The sequence below is a fragment of the Bombyx mori genome, chromosome W (assembly GCF_030269925.1).
Source record: "Bombyx mori chromosome W, ASM3026992v2".
In the NCBI taxonomy this organism is placed as follows: Eukaryota; Metazoa; Arthropoda; class Insecta; order Lepidoptera; family Bombycidae; genus Bombyx; species Bombyx mori.
In genome coordinates, this window is record NC_085135.1 from 3,594,056 (window position 1) to 3,613,283 (window position 19,228).

The 19,228-nt window shown below is 35.2% G+C and overlaps 1 protein-coding gene across 1 annotated transcript in view; it reads left to right on the plus strand.

Annotated features, from left to right (window-relative positions):
• LOC134201661 (uncharacterized) overlaps positions 1 to 14,868 on the plus strand; it is a 55,644-nt gene extending 40,776 nt beyond the window's left edge. Inside the window, exon 4 of the mRNA XM_062676904.1 lies at positions 13,077 to 14,868. Within this exon, the coding sequence (XP_062532888.1) occupies positions 13,077 to 14,858 (1,782 nt within the window). The 3' untranslated portion in view covers positions 14,859 to 14,868. The remainder of the gene's footprint in view (positions 1 to 13,076) is intronic.
• Positions 14,869 to 19,228: the final 4,360 nt, after the last annotated feature.

A 19,228-nucleotide genomic window follows, 5' to 3' on the forward strand; every position in this document is an offset into this window, starting at 1 on the left:
GCGTACTTTCTTAGTTGTTCAGTCTTCAATCAAAAATATGAGAGACACATTTATGACTTGTAGACGTAGTCTAGAAGAATATTGGTTTGAAGTTCCCTAAATTGCACATCAAATTAGCAAACGCAACATTAAAGCTATTGCAAGAATTTGACTACACTGAATGACTTTATGAATTGACAAAAAGAGGTAACAATGAAAGAAAATCAGCACAAAACGAAAATACGTTTTTTTTAATGCATATTGTAAGAATGACAACGTATGTAAGTATCTACTACCCTGCACGCAGTAAAATAGTTTAATAACATGTTTATCAATTGATTTCCTTGTCTCTATGACCGCGAACTAATAAAGTTTAGCAACAATACATCTTTGTAACAGCATAATTTGGTTTATACAATCGATCTAGTGATTTCGTGCGATCCGAGAATTATAAACGAAGTAGAAGTTGCAAACAGGTGAGATAAGATCGCCCGTGCATTTCTATGATCAAGTTATTGAAAATCGATGCATATCGACTGGTTATCTCAAAAACGTGTGTATTAGAAAAGTTCGGTGGCATCAGAAAGTGAGATCGAATTTAAGTGAGTCCGACTAGGAAACAGTTTTCCACAGCCAAAAACGAAACAACGTCGAAGCCGATAATAAACAAAATTGCGCATTAGAAAAAATGTGAAACTGTCTAAATTCTGATGATGGATAAAATTCCAAACATCAGTAAGCCTCGTAAATTCATGTTATTCATGATTGATGAATTAACGATAAGCGTACTTTCTTAGTTGTTCAGTCTTCAATCAAAAATATGAGAGACACATTTATGACTTGTAGACGTAGTCTAGAAGAATATTGGTTTGAAGTTCCCGAAATTGCACATCAAATTAGCAAACGCAACATTAAAGCTATTGCAAGAATTTGACTACACTGAATGACTTTATGAATTGACAAAAAGAGGTAACAATGAAAGAAAATCAGCACAAAACGAAAATACGTTTTTTTTAATGCTTATTGTAAGAATGACAACGTATGTAAGTATCTACTACCCTGCACGCAGTAAAATAGTTTGATAACATGTTTATCAATTGATTTCCTTGTCTCTTTGACCGCGAACTAATAAAGTTTAGCAACAATGCATCTTTGTATCAGCATCATTTGGTTTATACAATCGGTCCAGTGATTTCGTGCGATCCGAGAATTATAAACGAAGTAGAAGTTGCAAATAGGTGAGATAAGATCGCCCGTGCATTTCTATGATCAAGTTATTGAAAATCGATGCATATCGACTGGTTATCTCAAAAACGTGTGTATTAGAAAAGTTCGGTGGCATCAGAAAGTGAGATCGAATTTAAGTGGGTCAGACTAGGAAACAGTTTTCCACAGCCAAAAACGAAACAACGTCGAAGCCGATAATAAACAAAATTGCGCATTAGAAAAAATGTGAAACTGTCTAAATTCTGATGATGGATAAAATTCCATGCATCAGTAAGCCTCGTAAATTCATGTTATTCATGATTGATGAATTAACGATAAGCGTACTTTCTTAGTTGTTCAGTCTTCAATCAAAAATATGAGAGACACATTTATGACTTGTAGACGTAGTCTAGAAGAATATTGGTTTGAAGTTCCCTAAATTGCACATCAAATTAGCAAACGCAACATTAAAGCTATTGCAAGAATTTGACTACACTGAATGACTTTATGAATTGACAAAAAGAGGTAACAATGAAAGAAAATCAGCACAAAACGAAAATACGTTTTTTTTTAATGCTTATTGTAAGAATGACAATGTATGTAAGTATCTACTACCCTGTACGCAGTAAAATAGTTTAATAACATGTTTATCAATTGATTTCCTTGTCTCTATGATCAAGAACTAATAAAGTTTAGCAACAATGCATCTTTGTATCAGCATCATTTAGTCTATACAATAGATCTGGTGATTTCGTGCGATCCGAGAATTATAAACGAAGTGGAACTTGCAAAGAGGTGAGATAAGATCGACCGTGTATTTCTATGATCAAGTTATTAGAAATCGATGCATATCGACTGGTTATCTCAAAAACGTATGTATCAGGAAAGTTCTGTGGCATTTACCGCTTGGATCAGAAAGTGAGATCGAATTTAAGTGAGTCAGACTAGGAAACAGTTTTCCACAGCCAAAAACGAAACAACGTCGAAGCCGATAATAAACAAAATTGCGCATTAGAAAAAATGTGAAACTGTCTAAATTCTGATGATGGATAAAATTCCAAACATCAGTAAGCCTCGTAAATTCATGTTACTCATGATTGATGAATTAACGATAAGCGTACTTTCTTAGTTGTTCAGTCTTCAATCAAAAATATGAGAGACACATTTATGACTTGTAGACGTAGTCTAGAAGAATATTGGTTTGAAGTTCCCTAAATTGCACATCAAATTAGCAAACGCAACATTAAAGCTATTGCAAGAATTTGACTACACTGAATGACTTTATGAATTGACAAAAAGAGGTAACAATGAAAGAAAATCAGCACAAAACGAAAATACGTTTTTTTTAATGCTTATTGTAAGAATGACAACGTATGTAAGTATCTACTACCCTGCACGCAGTAAAATAGTTTAATAACATGTTTATCAATTGATTTCCTTGTCTCTATGATCAAGAACTAATAAAGTTTAGCAACAATGCATCTTTGTATCAGCATCATTTGGTTTATACAATCGGTCCAGTGATTTCGTGCGATCCGAGAATTATAAACGAAGTAGAAGTTGCAAATAGGTGAGATAAGATCGCCCGTGCATTTCTATGATCAAGTTATTGAAAATCGATGCATATCGACTGGTTATTTCAAAAACGTGTGTATTAGAAAAGTTCGGTGGCATCAGAAAGTGAGATCGAATTTAAGTGAGTCAGACTAGGAAACAGTTTTCCACAGCCAAAAACGAAACAACGTCGAAGCCGATAATAAACGAAATTGCGCATTAGAAAAAATGTGAAACTGTCTAAATTCTGATGATGGATAAAATTCCAAACATCAGTAAGCCTCGTAAATTCATGTTACTCATGATTGATGAATTAACGATAAGCGTACTTTCTTAGTTGTTCAGTCTTCAATCAAAAATATGAGAGACACATTTATGACTTGTAGACGTAGTCTAGAAGAATATTGGTTTGAAGTTCCCTAAATTGCACATCAAATTAGCAAACGCAACATTAAAGCTATTGCAAGAATTTGACTACACTGAATGACTTTATGAATTGACAAAAAGAGGTAACAATGAAAGAAAATCAGCACAAAACGAAAATACGTTTTTTTTTAATGCTTATTGTAAGAATGACAATGTATGTAAGTATCTACTACCCTGTACGCAGTAAAATAGTTTAATAACATGTTTATCAATTGATTTCCTTGTCTCTATGATCAAGAACTAATAAAGTTTAGCAACAATGCATCTTTGTATCAGCATCATTTAGTCTATACAATAGATCTGGTGATTTCGTGCGATCCGAGAATTATAAACGAAGTGGAACTTGCAAAGAGGTGAGATAAGATCGACCGTGTATTTCTATAATCAAGTTATTAGAAATCGATGCATATCGACTGGTTATCTCAAAAACGTATGTATCAGGAAAGTTCTGTGGCATTTACCGCTTGGATCAGAAAGTGAGATCGAATTTAAGTGAGCCAGACTAGGAAACAGTTTTCCACAGCCAAAAACGAAACAACGTCGAAGCCGATAATAAACAAAATTGCGCATTAGAAAAAATGTGAAACTGTCTAAATTCTGATGATGGATAAAATTCCATGCATCAGTAAGCCTCGTAAATTCATGTTATTCATGATTGATGAATTAACGATAAGCGTACTTTCTTAGTTGTTCAGTCTTCAATCAAAAATATGAGAGACACATTTATGACTTGTAGACGTAGTCTAGAAGAATATTGGTTTGAAGTTCCCTAAATTGCACATCAAATTAGCAAACGCAACATTAAAGCTATTGCAAGAATTTGACTACACTGAATGACTTTATGAATTGACAAAAAGAGGTAACAATGAAAGAAAATCAGCACAAAACGAAAATACGTTTTTTTTAATGCATATTGTAAGAATGACAACGTATGTAAGTATCTACTACCCTGCACGCAGTAAAATAGTTTAATAACATGTTTATCAATTGATTTCCTTGTCTCTATGACCGCGAACTAATAAAGTTTAGCAACAATACATCTTTGTAACAGCATAATTTGGTTTATACAATCGATCTAGTGATTTCGTGCGATCCGAGAATTATAAACGAAGTAGAAGTTGCAAACAGGTGAGATAAGATCGCCCGTGCATTTCTATGATCAAGTTATTGAAAATCGATGCATATCGACTGGTTATCTCAAAAACGTGTGTATTAGAAAAGTTCGGTGGCATCAGAAAGTGAGATCGAATTTAAGTGAGTCCGACTAGGAAACAGTTTTCCACAGCCAAAAACGAAACAACGTCGAAGCCGATAATAAACAAAATTGCGCATTAGAAAAAATGTGAAACTGTCTAAATTCTGATGATGGATAAAATTCCATGCATCAGTAAGCCTCGTAAATTCATGTTATTCATGATTGATGAATTAACGATAAGCGTACTTTCTTAGTTGTTCAGTCTTCAATCAAAAATATGAGAGACACATTTATGACTTGTAGACGTAGTCTAGAAGAATATTGGTTTGAAGTTCCCTAAATTGCACATCAAATTAGCAAACGCAACATTAAAGCTATTGCAAGAATTTGACTACACTGAATGACTTTATGAATTGACAAAAAGAGGTAACAATGAAAGAAAATCAGCACAAAACGAAAATACGTTTTTTTTAATGCTTATTGTAAGAGTGACAACGTATGTAAGTATCTACTACCCTGCACGCAGTAAAATAGTTTAATAACATGTTTATCAATTGATTTTCTTGTCTCTATGACCAAGAACTAATAAAGTTTAGCAACAGTGCATCTTTGTATCACCATCATTTGGTTTATACAATCAATCCAGTGATTACGTAAGATCCGAGAATTATAAACGAAGTAGAAATTGCAAATAGGTGAGATAAGATCGACCGTGCATTTCTATGATGAAGTTATTAGAAATCGATGCATATCGACTGGTTATCTCAAAAACGTATGTATCAGGAAAGTTCTGTGGCATTTATCGCTTGGATCAGAAAGTGAGATCGAATTTAAGTGAGTCAGACTAGGAAACAGTTTTCCACAGCCAAAAACGAAACAACGTCGAAGCCGATAATAAACAAAATTGCGCATTAGAAAAAATGTGAAACTGTCTAAATTCTGATGATGGATAATATTCCAAACATCAGTAAGCCTCGTAAATTCATGTTATTCATGATTGATGAATTAACGATAAGCGTACTTTCTTAGTTGTTCAGTCTTCAATCAAAAATATGAGAGACACATTTATGACTTGTAGACGTAGTCTAGAAGAATATTGGTTTGAAGTTCCCTAAATTGCACATCAAATTAGCAAACGCAACATTAAAGCTATTGCAAGAATTTGACTACACTGAATGACTTTATGAATTGACAAAAAGAGGTAACAATGTAAGAAAATCAGCACAAAACGAAAATACCTTTTTTTTAATGCTTATTGTAAGAATGACAACGTATGTAAGTATCTACTACCCTGCACGCAGTAAAATAGTTTAATAACATGTTTATCAATTGATTTCCTTGTCTCTTTGACCGCGAACTAATAAAGTTTAGCAACAATACATCTTTGTATCAGCATCATTTAGTTTATACAATCGGTCCAGTGATTTCGTGCGATCAGAGAATTATAAACGAAGTAGAAATTGCAAATAGGTGAGATAAGATCGACCGTGCATTTCTATGATCAAGTTATTGAAAATCGATGCATATCGACTGGTTATCTCAAAAACGTGTGTATTAGAAAAGTTCGGTGGCATCAGAAAGTGAGATCGAATTTAAGTGAGTCAGACTAGAAAACAGTTTTCCACAGCCAAAAACGAAACAACGTCGAAGCCGATAAAAATGTGAAACTGTCTAAATTCTGATGATGGATAAAATTCCAAACATCAGTAAGCCTCGTAAAATCATGTTATTCATGATTGATGAATTAACGATAAGCGTACTTTCTTAGTTGTTCAGTCTTCAATCAAAAATATGAGAGACACATTTATGACTTGTAGACGTAGTCTAGAAGAATATTGGTTTGAAGTTCCCTAAATTGCACATCAAATTAGCAAACGCAACATTAAAGCTATTGCAAGAATTTGACTACACTGAATGACTTTATGAATTGACAAAAAGAGGTAACAATGTAAGAAAATCAGCACAAAACGAAAATACCTTTTTTTTAATGCTTATTGTAAGAATGACAACGTATGTAAGTATCTACTACCCTGCACGCAGTAAAATAGTTTAATAACATGTTTATCAATTGATTTCCTTGTCTCTTTGACCGCGAACTAATAAAGTTTAGCAACAATACATCTTTGTATCAGCATCATTTAGTTTATACAATCGGTCCAGTGATTTCGTGCGATCAGAGAATTATAAACGAAGTAGAAATTGCAAATAGGTGAGATAAGATCGACCGTGCATTTCTATGATCAAGTTATTGAAAATCGATGCATATCGACTGGTTATCTCAAAAACGTGTGAATTAGAAAAGTTCGGTGGCATCAGAAAGTGAGATCGAATTTAAGTGAGTCAGACTAGAAAACAGTTTTCCACAGCCAAAAACGAAACAACGTCGAAGCCGATAATAAACAAAATTGCGTATTAGAAAAAATGTGAAACTGTCTAAATTCTGATGATGGATAAAATTCCAAACATCAGTAAGCCTCGTAAATTCTTGTTATTCATGATTGATGATTTAACGATAAGCGTACTTTCTTAGTTGTTCAGTCTTCAATCAAAAATATGAGAGACACATTTATGACTTGTAGACGTAGTCTAGAAGAATATTGGTTTGAAGTTCCCTAAATTGCACATCAAATTAGCAAACGCAACATTAAAGCTATTGCAAGAATTTGACTACACTGAATGACTTTATGAATTGACAAAAAGAGGTAACAATGAAAGAAAATCAGCACAAAACGAAAATACGTTTTTTTTTAATGCTTATTGTAAGAATGACAATGTATGTAAGTATCTACTACCCTGTACGCAGTAAAATAGTTTAATAACATGTTTATCAATTGATTTCCTTGTCTCTATGATCAAGAACTAATAAAGTTTAGCAACAATGCATCTTTGTATCAGCATCATTTAGTCTATACAATAGATCTGGTGATTTCGTGCGATCCGAGAATTATAAACGAAGTGGAACTTGCAAAGAGGTGAGATAAGATCGACCGTGTATTTCTATAATCAAGTTATTAGAAATCGATGCATATCGACTGGTTATCTCAAAAACGTATGTATCAGGAAAGTTCTGTGGCATTTACCGCTTGGATCAGAAAGTGAGATCGAATTTAAGTGAGCCAGACTAGGAAACAGTTTTCCACAGCCAAAAACGAAACAACGTCGAAGCCGATAATAAACAAAATTGCGCATTAGAAAAAATGTGAAACTGTCTAAATTCTGATGATGGATAAAATTCCATGCATCAGTAAGCCTCGTAAATTCATGTTATTCATGATTGATGAGTTAACGATAAGCGTACTTTCTTAGTTGTTCAGTCTTCAATCAAAAATATGAGAGACACATTTATGACTTGTAGACGTAGTCTAGAAGAATATTGGTTTGAAGTTCCCTAAATTGCACATCAAATTAGCAAACGCAACATTAAAGCTATTGCAAGAATTTGACTACACTGAATGACTTTATGAATTGACAAAAAGAGGTAACAATGAAAGAAAATCAGCACAAAACGAAAATACGTTTTTTTTAATGCTTATTGTAAGAATGACAACGTATGTAAGTATCTACTACCCTGCACGCAGTAAAATAGTTTGATAACATGTTTATCAATTGATTTCCTTGTCTCTTTGACCGCGAACTAATAAAGTTTAGCAACAATGCATCTTTGTATCAGCATCATTTGGTTTATACAATCGGTCCAGTGATTTCGTGCGATCCGAGAATTATAAACGAAGTAGAAGTTGCAAATAGGTGAGATAAGATCGCCCGTGCATTTCTATGATCAAGTTATTGAAAATCGATGCATATCGACTGGTTATCTCAAAAACGTGTGTATTAGAAAAGTTCGGTGGCATCAGAAAGTGAGATCGAATTTAAGTGAGTCAGACTAGGAAACAGTTTTCCACAGCCAAAAACGAAACAACGTCGAAGCCGATAATAAACAAAATTGCGCATTAGAAAAAATGTGAAACTGTCTAAATTCTGATGATGGATAAAATTCCAAACATCAGTAAGCCTCGTAAATTCATGTTACTCATGATTGATGAATTAACGATAAGCGTACTTTCTTAGTTGTTCAGTCTTCAATCAAAAATATGAGAGACACATTTATGACTTGTAGACGTAGTAGAAGAATATTGGTTTGAAGTTCCCTAAATTGCACATCAAATTAGCAAACGCAACATTAAAGCTATTGCAAGAATTTGACTACACTGAATGACTTTATGAATTGACAAAAAGAGGTAACAATGAAAGAAAATCAGCACAAAACGAAAATACGTTTTTTTTAATGCTTATTGTAAGAATGACAACGTATGTAAGTATCTACTACCCTGCACGCAGTAAAATAGTTTAATAACATGTTTATCAATTGATTTCCTTGTCTCTATGACCGCGAACTAATAAAGTTTAGCAACAATACATCTTTGTATCAGCATAATTTGGTTTATACAATCGATCTAGTGATTTCGTGCGATCCGAGAATTATAAACGAAGTAGAAGTTGCAAACAGGTGAGATAAGATCGCCCGTGCATTTCTATGATCAAGTTATTGAAAATCGATGCATATCGACTGGTTATCTCAAAAACGTGTGTATTAGAAAAGTTCGGTGGCATCAGAAAGTGAGATCGAATTTAAGTGAGTCCGACTAGGAAACAGTTTTCCACAGCCAAAAACGAAACAACGTCGAAGCCGATAATAAACAAAATTGCGCATTAGAAAAAATGTGAAACTGTCTAAATTCTGATGATGGATAAAATTCCAAACATCAGTAAGCCTCGTAAATTCATGTTATTCATGATTGATGAATTAACGATAAGCGTACTTTCTTAGTTGTTCAGTCTTCAATCAAAAATATGAGAGACACATTTATGACTTGTAGACGTAGTCTAGAAGAATATTGGTTTGAAGTTCCCTAAATTGCACATCAAATTAGCAAACGCAACATTAAAGCTATTGCAAGAATTTGACTACACTGAATGACTTTATGAATTGACAAAAAGAGGTAACAATGAAAGAAAATCAGCACAAAACGAAAATACGTTTTTTTTAATGCATATTGTAAGAATGACAACGTATGTAAGTATCTACTACCCTGCACGCAGTAAAATAGTTTAATAACATGTTTATCAATTGATTTCCTTGTCTCTATGACCGCGAACTAATAAAGTTTAGCAACAATACATCTTTGTATCAGCATAATTTGGTTTATACAATCGATCTAGTGATTTCGTGCGATCCGAGAATTATAAACGAAGTAGAAGTTGCAAACAGGTGAGATAAGATCGCCCGTGCATTTCTATGATCAAGTTATTGAAAATCGATGCATATCGACTGGTTATCTCAAAAACGTGTGTATTAGAAAAGTTCGGTGGCATCAGAAAGTGAGATCGAATTTAAGTGAGTCCGACTAGGAAACAGTTTTCCACAGCCAAAAACGAAACAACGTCGAAGCCGATAATAAACAAAATTGCGCATTAGAAAAAATGTGAAACTGTCTAAATTCTGATGATGGATAAAATTCCAAACATCAGTAAGCCTCGTAAATTCATGTTATTCATGATTGATGAATTAACGATAAGCGTACTTTCTTAGTTGTTCAGTCTTCAATCAAAAATATGAGAGACACATTTATGACTTGTAGACGTAGTCTAGAAGAATATTGGTTTGAAGTTCCCTAAATTGCACATCAAATTAGCAAACGCAACATTAAAGCTATTGCAAGAATTTGACTACACTGAATGACTTTATGAATTGACAAAAAGAGGTAACAATGAAAGAAAATCAGCACAAAACGAAAATACGTTTTTTTTAATGCATATTGTAAGAATGACAACGTATGTAAGTATCTACTACCCTGCACGCAGTAAAATAGTTTAATAACATGTTTATCAATTGATTTCCTTGTCTCTATGACCGCGAACTAATAAAGTTTAGCAACAATACATCTTTGTAACAGCATAATTTGGTTTATACAATCGATCTAGTGATTTCGTGCGATCCGAGAATTATAAACGAAGTAGAAGTTGCAAACAGGTGAGATAAGATCGCCCGTGCATTTCTATGATCAAGTTATTGAAAATCGATGCATATCGACTGGTTATCTCAAAAACGTGTGTATTAGAAAAGTTCGGTGGCATCAGAAAGTGAGATCGAATTTAAGTGAGTCCGACTAGGAAACAGTTTTCCACAGCCAAAAACGAAACAACGTCGAAGCCGATAATAAACAAAATTGCGCATTAGAAAAAATGTGAAACTGTCTAAATTCTGATGATGGATAAAATTCCAAACATCAGTAAGCCTCGTAAATTCATGTTATTCATGATTGATGAATTAACGATAAGCGTACTTTCTTAGTTGTTCAGTCTTCAATCAAAAATATGAGAGACACATTTATGACTTGTAGACGTAGTCTAGAAGAATATTGGTTTGAAGTTCCCGAAATTGCACATCAAATTAGCAAACGCAACATTAAAGCTATTGCAAGAATTTGACTACACTGAATGACTTTATGAATTGACAAAAAGAGGTAACAATGAAAGAAAATCAGCACAAAACGAAAATACGTTTTTTTTAATGCTTATTGTAAGAATGACAACGTATGTAAGTATCTACTACCCTGCACGCAGTAAAATAGTTTGATAACATGTTTATCAATTGATTTCCTTGTCTCTTTGACCGCGAACTAATAAAGTTTAGCAACAATGCATCTTTGTATCAGCATAATTTGGTTTATACAATCGATCTAGTGATTTCGTGCGATCCGAGAATTATAAACGAAGTAGAAGTTGCAAATAGGTGAGATAAGATCGACCGTGCATTTCTATGATCAAGTTATTGAAAATCGATGCATATCGACTGGTTATCTCAAAAACGTGTGTATTAGAAAAGTTCGGTGGCATCAGAAAGTGAGATCGAATTTAAGTGAGTCAGACTAGGAAACAGTTTTCCACAGCCAAAAACGAAACAACGTCGAAGCCGATAATAAACAAAAATGCGCATTAGAAAAAATGTGAAACTGTCTAAATTCTAATGATGGATAAAATTCCAAACATCAGTAAGCCTCGAAAATTCATGTTATTCATGATTGATGAATTAACGATAAGCGTACTTTCTTAGTTGTTCAGTCTTCAATCAAAAATATGAGAGACACATTTATGACTTGTAGACGTAGTCTAGAAGAATATTGGTTTGAAGTTCCCTAAATTGCACATCAAATTAGCAAACGCAACATTAAAGCTATTGCAAGAATTTGACTACACTGAATGACTTTATGAATTGACAAAAAGAGGTAACAATGAAAGAAAATCAGCACAAAACGAAAATACGTTTTTTTTAATGCTTATTGTAAGAATGACAACGTATGTAAGTATCTACTACCCTGCACGCAGTAAAATAGTTTAATAACATGTTTATCAATTGATTTCCTTGTCTCTATGACTGCGAACTAATAAAGTTTAGCAACAATACATCTTTGTATCAGCATAATTTGGTTTATACAATCGATCTAGTGATTTCGTGCGATCCGAGAATTATAAACGAAGTAGAAGTTGCAAATAGGTGAGATAAGATCGACCGTGCATTTCTATGATCAAGTTATTGAAAATCGATGCATATCGACTGGTTATCTCAAAAACGTGTGTATTAGAAAAGTTCGGTGGCATCAGAAAGTGAGATCGAATTTAAGTGAGTCAGACTAGGAAACAGTTTTCCACAGCCAAAAACGAAACAACGTCGAAGCCGATAATAAACAAAAATGCGCATTAGAAAAAATGTGAAACTGTCTAAATTCTAATGATGGATAAAATTCCAAACATCAGTAAGCCTCGTAAATTCATGTTATTCATGATTGATGAATTAACGATAAGCGTACTTTCTTAGTTGTTCAGTCTTCAATCAAAAATATGAGAGACACATTTATGACTTGTAGACGTAGTCTAGAAGAATATTGGTTTGAAGTTCCCTAAATTGCACATCAAATTAGCAAACGCAACATTAAAGCTATTGCAAGAATTTGACTACACTGAATGACTTTATGAATTGACAAAAAGAGGTAACAATGAAAGAAAATCAGCACAAAACGAAAATACGTTTTTTTAAATGCTTATTGTAAGAATGACAACGTATGTAAGTATCTACTACCCTGCACGCAGTAAAATAGTTTAATAACATGTTTATCAATTGATTTCCTTGTCTCTATGACCGCGAACTAATAAAGTTTAGCAACAATACATCTTTGTATCAGCATAATTTGGTTTATACAATCGATCTAGTGATTTCGTGCGATCCGAGAATTATAAACGAAGTAGAAGTTGCAAATAGGTGAGATAAGATCGACCGTGCATTTCTATGATCAAGTTATTGAAAATCGATGCATATCGACTGGTTATCTCAAAAACGTGTGTATTAGAAAAGTTCGGTGGCATCAGAAAGTGAGATCGAATTTAAGTGAGTCAGACTAGGAAACAGTTTTCCACAGCCAAAAACGAAACAACGTCGAAGCCGATAATAAACAAAATTGCGCATTAGAAAAAATGTGAAACTGTCTAAATTCTGATGATGGATAAAATTCCAAACATCAGTGAGCCTCGTAAATTCATGTTATTCATGATTGCTGAATGAACGATAAACGTACTTTCTTAGTTGTTCAGTCTTCAATAAAAAATATGAGAGACACATTTATGACTTGTAGAGGTAGTCTAGAAGAATATTGGTTTGAAGTTCCCTAAATTTGATCTACGCCGTTTTAATACTGAGCGTATTAAAGAGGCTATAGAACGAAACAAAGGCTCCAAGGTGTTCGCGAGAGATTTGTCTCTTGGGAAAAGCCAGTTGACAAGACTGAAGATCGATGATGGCAGGATCATTTCGTCCAAGCCTGAGCTTTTGAGAGAGGTCGAGAAGTTCTATGGACAGCTATACACATCTACTCGACAACCCGTGGAATATCTAGCAAAGGATCCAAGAGCTAGATTAGTCCGACACTATACCGAAGATATCCCCGACATCAGCCTGTGCGAGATTAGAATGGCTCTCAAGCAACTTAAGGACAACAAGGCACCGGGCGAGGATGGAATTACCGTCGAACTTCTGAAGGCGGGTGGAAAACCAGTCCTTCGGGCCCTACAAAATTTATTTAATTCCGTCATTCTCGATGGGAATGTGCCCCTGGCATGGACCAGAAGTGTGGTGGTACTGTTCTTCAAAAAGGGTGACAATACTCGTTTGAAGAATTATAGACCCATCTCACTTCTGAGTCATGTCTATAAGTTGTTCTCGAGAGTTATTACGAACCGTCTCGCGCGCAGGTTTGATGACTTCCAGCCACCCGAACAAGCCGGTTTCCGAAAAGGCTATAGTACCGTAGACCACATTCATACGTTGCGGCAGATTGTACAAAAGACCGAGGAATATAACCTGCCGCTTTGCTTAGCATTTGTGGACTACGAGAAAGCCTTTGATTCGATTGAAACCTGGGCCGTGTTACAGTCTCTCCAACGGTGCCAAATTGATTATCGGTATATCGAAGTGTTGAGGTGTTTGTATGAAAACGCTACTATGTCAGTCCGAGTACAGGACCGGGCTTCAGAACCTATCCTTCTGCAGCGGGGCGTGAGGCAAGGAGATGTTATTTCTCCGAAACTATTTACCGCTGCGCTGGAAGATATTTTCAAAGTTCTGGACTGGAAAGGACTAGGCATCAACATAAACGGCGAGTACATAACTCACCTTCGGTTCGCCGATGATATTGTGATTATGGCCGAGACCATGGAGGACCTCAGTACAATGCTCAAAGACCTCAGTAGGGCTTCTATCCGAGTGGGTCTAAATATGAACAAAGAAAAAACAAAAATTATGTTGAATGCTCATGTAGCGCCCACTCCAGTAAAGATCGGAGGCTCTACGCTCGAAGTTGTTGACGAGTATATTTACCTGGGACAAACTGTCCAGCTAGGTAAGTCCAACTTCGAAAAAGAGGTCAACCGTCGAATCCAGCTCGGATGGGCAGCGTTCGGAAAGCTACGTAAAATCTTCTCATCACAAATACCACAGTGTCTCAAGACGAAAGTCTTTGACCAGTGTGTGTTGCCAGTGATGACATATGGCACTGAGACGTGGTCGCTCACAATGGGCCTTATGAGAAGGCTCAAGGTCACCCAAAGAGCAATGGAGAGGGCTATGCTCGGAGTTTCCCTGCGAGACCAAATCAGAAATGAGGAGATTCGCAGGAAAACCATGGTAACCGACATAGCCCAAAGGATTGCGACACTGAAGTGGCAGTGGGCAGGACACATTGCTCGCGGAACAGATGGCCGTTGGGGCCAGAAGGTTCTTGAGTGGCGACCGCGTACTGGGAGACGTAGCGTGGGTAGGCCTCCCACAAGGTGGGCCGACGACCTATTAAGGTTCGCGGGGATCCGCTGGATGCAGGCAGCGCAGGACCGGTCTTTGTGGCGAGGCTTGGGGGAGGCCTATGTCCAGCAGTGGACGTCCATGGGCTGATAGATAGATAGATAGAAGGCATTAGTATATACATTTATTAAATAAATAGATATAACGAATAAACCGAGCCGATCATAGTGAAAATGATCTCGACGAGAGCCGTATTTTACACGAGATCTCTGTAGGGTAACATTCCGAGGTAGTTAAGCGACCCTGCGACGTTTTCAGGTACCTGCCGACCTGCCGACCTACCGACCGACCCTCGACCGACCCTCGACCGACTACCTGCCAACCGCCAGCCGCCGACCCTCCGAACGAAGATCACCAAAAAACGCACGAGTAAAGACATCTGCGCCTCGAAGAATTTATTGAAATATTAAAGATTTATTGAAGACTTGAAGACCATTGAAAAGATCGTCGGTTATTGAATTCGGTTGTATTGACAGATCGGTCGGCTCGGTTTACGTTAATTAGTAAAGTTTTGTTTTAATTTCGAGTGAGCTTGTACGATATCGTACGCCTTAGGACCCTACATTGACTGCTTCAGATCGACACGAATAATCGCCACGAGACGGGCATCCGGCGTCTTATAGGATTTCAAGAAATCTTATAAGATTCATAAACCCGTCCAACCTGGGTTGGCGTCACTCGCCTTATCGACACGGGTGACGTGCTGCGTACCCAACATGCGTATTAGAAAAAATGTGAAACTGTCTAAATTCTGATGATGGATAAAATTCCAAACATCAGTAAGCCTCGTAAATTCATGTTATTCATGATTGATGAATTAACGATAAGCGTACTTTCTTAGTTGTTCAGTCTTCAATCAAAAATATGAGAGACACATTTATGACTTGTAGACGTAGTCTAGAAGAATATTGGTTTGAAGTTCCCTAAATTGCACATCAAATTAGCAAACGCAACATTAAAGCTATTGCAAGAATTTGACTACACTGAATGACTTTATGAATTGACAAAAAGAGGTAACAATGAAAGAAAATCAGCACAAAACGAAAATACGTTTTTTTTAATGCTTATTGTAAGAATGACAACGTATGTAAGTATCTACTACCCTGCACGCAGTAAAATAGTTTAATAACATGTTTATCAATTGATTTCCTTGTCTCTATGACTGCGAACTAATAAAGTTTAGCAACAATACATCTTTGTATCAGTTGGTTTATACAATCGATCTAGTGATTTCGTGCGATCCGAGAATTATAAACGAAGTAGAAGTTGCAAATAGGTGAGATAAGATCGACCGTGCATTTCTATGATCAAGTTATTGAAAATCGATGCATATCGACTGGTTATCTCAAAAACGTGTGTATTAGAAAAGTTCGGTGGCATCAGAAAGTGAGATCGAATTTAAGTGAGTCAGACTAGGAAACAGTTTTCCACAGCCAAAAACGAAACAACGTCGAAGCCGATAATAAACAAAATTGCGCATTAGAAAAAATGTGAAACTGTCTAAATTCTGATGATGGATAAAATTCCAAACATCAGCGAGCCTCGTAAATTCATGTTATTCATGATTGCTGAATGAACGATAAACGTACTTTCTTAGTTGTTCAGTCTTCAATAAAAAATATGAGAGACACATTTATGACTTGTAGACGTAGTCTAGAAGAATATTGGTTTGAAGTTCCCTAAATTGCACATCAAATTAGCAAACGCAACATTAAAGCTATTGCAATAATTTGACTACACTGAATGACTTTATGAATTGACAAAAAGAGGTAACAATGAAAGAAAATCAGCACAAAACGAAAATACGTTTTTTTTAATGCTTATTGTAAGAATGACAACGTATGTAAGTATCTACTACCCTGCACGCAGTAAAATAGTTTAATAACATGTTTATCAATTGATTTCCTTGTCTCTATGACCGCGAACTAATAAAGTTTAGCAACAATACATCTTTGTATCAGCATAATTTGGTTTATACAATCGATCTAGTGATTTCGTGCGATCCGAGAATTATAAACGAAGTAGAAGTTGCAAATAGGTGAGATAAGATCGACCGTGCATTTCTATGATCAAGTTATTGAAAATCGATGCATATCGACTGGTTATCTCAAAAACGTGTGTATTAGAAAAGTTCGGTGGCATCAGAAAGTGAGATCGAATTTAAGTGAGTCAGACTAGGAAACAGTTTTCCACAGCCAAAAACGAAACAACGTCGAAGCCGATAATAAACAAAATTGCGTATTAGAAAAAATGTGAAACTGTCTAAATTCTAATGATGGATAAAATTCCAAACATCAGTAAGCCTCGAAAATTCATGTTATTCATGATTGATGAATTAACGATAAGCGTACTTTCTTAGTTGTTCAGTCTTCAATCAAAAATATGAGAGACACATTTATGACTTGTAGACGTAGTCTAGAAGAATATTGGTTTGAAGTTCCCTAAATTGCACATCAAATTAGCAAACGCAACATTAAAGCTATTGCAAGAATTTGACTACACTGAATGACTTTATGAATTGACAAAAAGAGGTAACAATGAAAGAAAATCAGCACAAAACGAAAATACGTTTTTTTTAATGCTTATTGTAAGAATGACAACGTATGTAAGTATCTACTACCCTGCACGCAGTAAAATAGTTTAATAACATGTTTATCAATTGATTTCCTTGTCTCTATGACTGCGAACTAATAAAGTTTAGCAACAATACATCTTTGTATCAGCATAATTTGGTTTATACAATCGATCTAGTGATTTCGTGCGATCCGAGAATTATAAACGAAGTAGAAGTTGCAAATAGGTGAGATAAGATCGACCGTGCATTTCTATGATCAAGTTATTGAAAATCGATGCATATCGACTGGTTATCTCAAAAACGTGTGTATTAGAAAAGTTCGGTGGCATCAGAAAGTGAGATCGAATTTAAGTGAGTCAGACTAGGAAACAGTTTTCCACAGCCAAAAACGAAACAACGTCGAAGCCGATAATAAACAAAATTGCGTATTAGAAAAAATGTGAAACTGTCTAAATTCTGATGATGGATAAAATTCCAAACATCAGTAAGCCTCGTAAATTCATGTTATTCATGATTGATGAATTAACGGTAAGCGTACTTTCTTAGTTGTTCAGTCTTCAATCAAAAATATGAGAGACACATTTATGACTTGTAGACTAGTCTAGAAGAATATTGGTTTGAAGTTCCCTAAATTGCACATCAAATTAGCAAACGCAACATTAAAGCTATTGCAAGAATTTGACTACACTGAATGACTTTATGAATTGACAAAAAGAGGTAACAATGAAAGAAAATCAGCACAAAACGAAAATACGTTTTTTTTAATGCTTATTGTAAGAATGACAACGTATGTAAGTATCTACTACCCTGCACGCAGTAAAATAGTTTAATAACATGTTTATCAATTGATTTCCTTGTCTCTATGACTGCGAACTAATAAAGTTTAGCAACAATGCATCTTTGTATCAGCATAATTTGGTTTATACAATCGATCTAGTGATTTCGTGCGATCCGAGAATTATAAACGAAGTAGAAGTTGCAAATAGGTGAGATAAGATCGACCGTGCATTTCTATGATCAAGTTATTGAAAATCGATGCATATCGACTGGTTATCTCAAAAACGTGTGTATTAGAAAAGTTCGGTGGCATCAGAAAGTGAGATCGAATTTAAGTGAGTCAGACTAGGAAACAGTTTTCCACAGCCAAAAACGAAACAACGTCGAAGCCGATAATAAACAAAATTGCGCATTAGAAAAAATGTGAAACTGTCTAAATTCTGATGATGGATAAAATTCCAAACATCAGCGAGCCTCGTAAATTCATGTTATTCATGATTGCTGAATGAACGATAAACGTACTTTCTTAGTTGTTCAGTCTTCAATAAAAAATATGAGAGACACATTTATGACTTGTAGACGTAGTCTAGAAGAATATTGGTTTGAAGTTCCCTAAATTGCACATCAAATTAGCAAACGCAACATTAAAGCTATTGCAATAATTTGACTACACTGAATGACTTTATGAATTGACAAAAAGAGGTAACAATGAAAGAAAATCAGCACAAAACGAAAATACGTTTTTTTTAATGCTTATTGTAAGAATGACAACGTATGTAAGTATCTACTACCCTGCACGCAGTAAAATAGTTTAATAACATGTTTATCAATTGATTTCCTTGTCTCTATGACCGCGAACTAATAAAGTTTAGCAACAATACATCTTTGTATCAGCATAATTTGGTTTATACAATCGATCTAGTGATTTCGTGCGATCCGAGAATTATAAACGAAGTAGAAGTTGCAAATAGGTGAGATAAGATCGACCGTGCATTTCTATGATCAAGTTATTGAAAATCGATGCATATCGACTGGTTATCTCAAAAACGTGTGTATTAGAAAAGTTCGGTGGCATCAGAAAGTGAGATCGAATTTAAGTGAGTCAGAC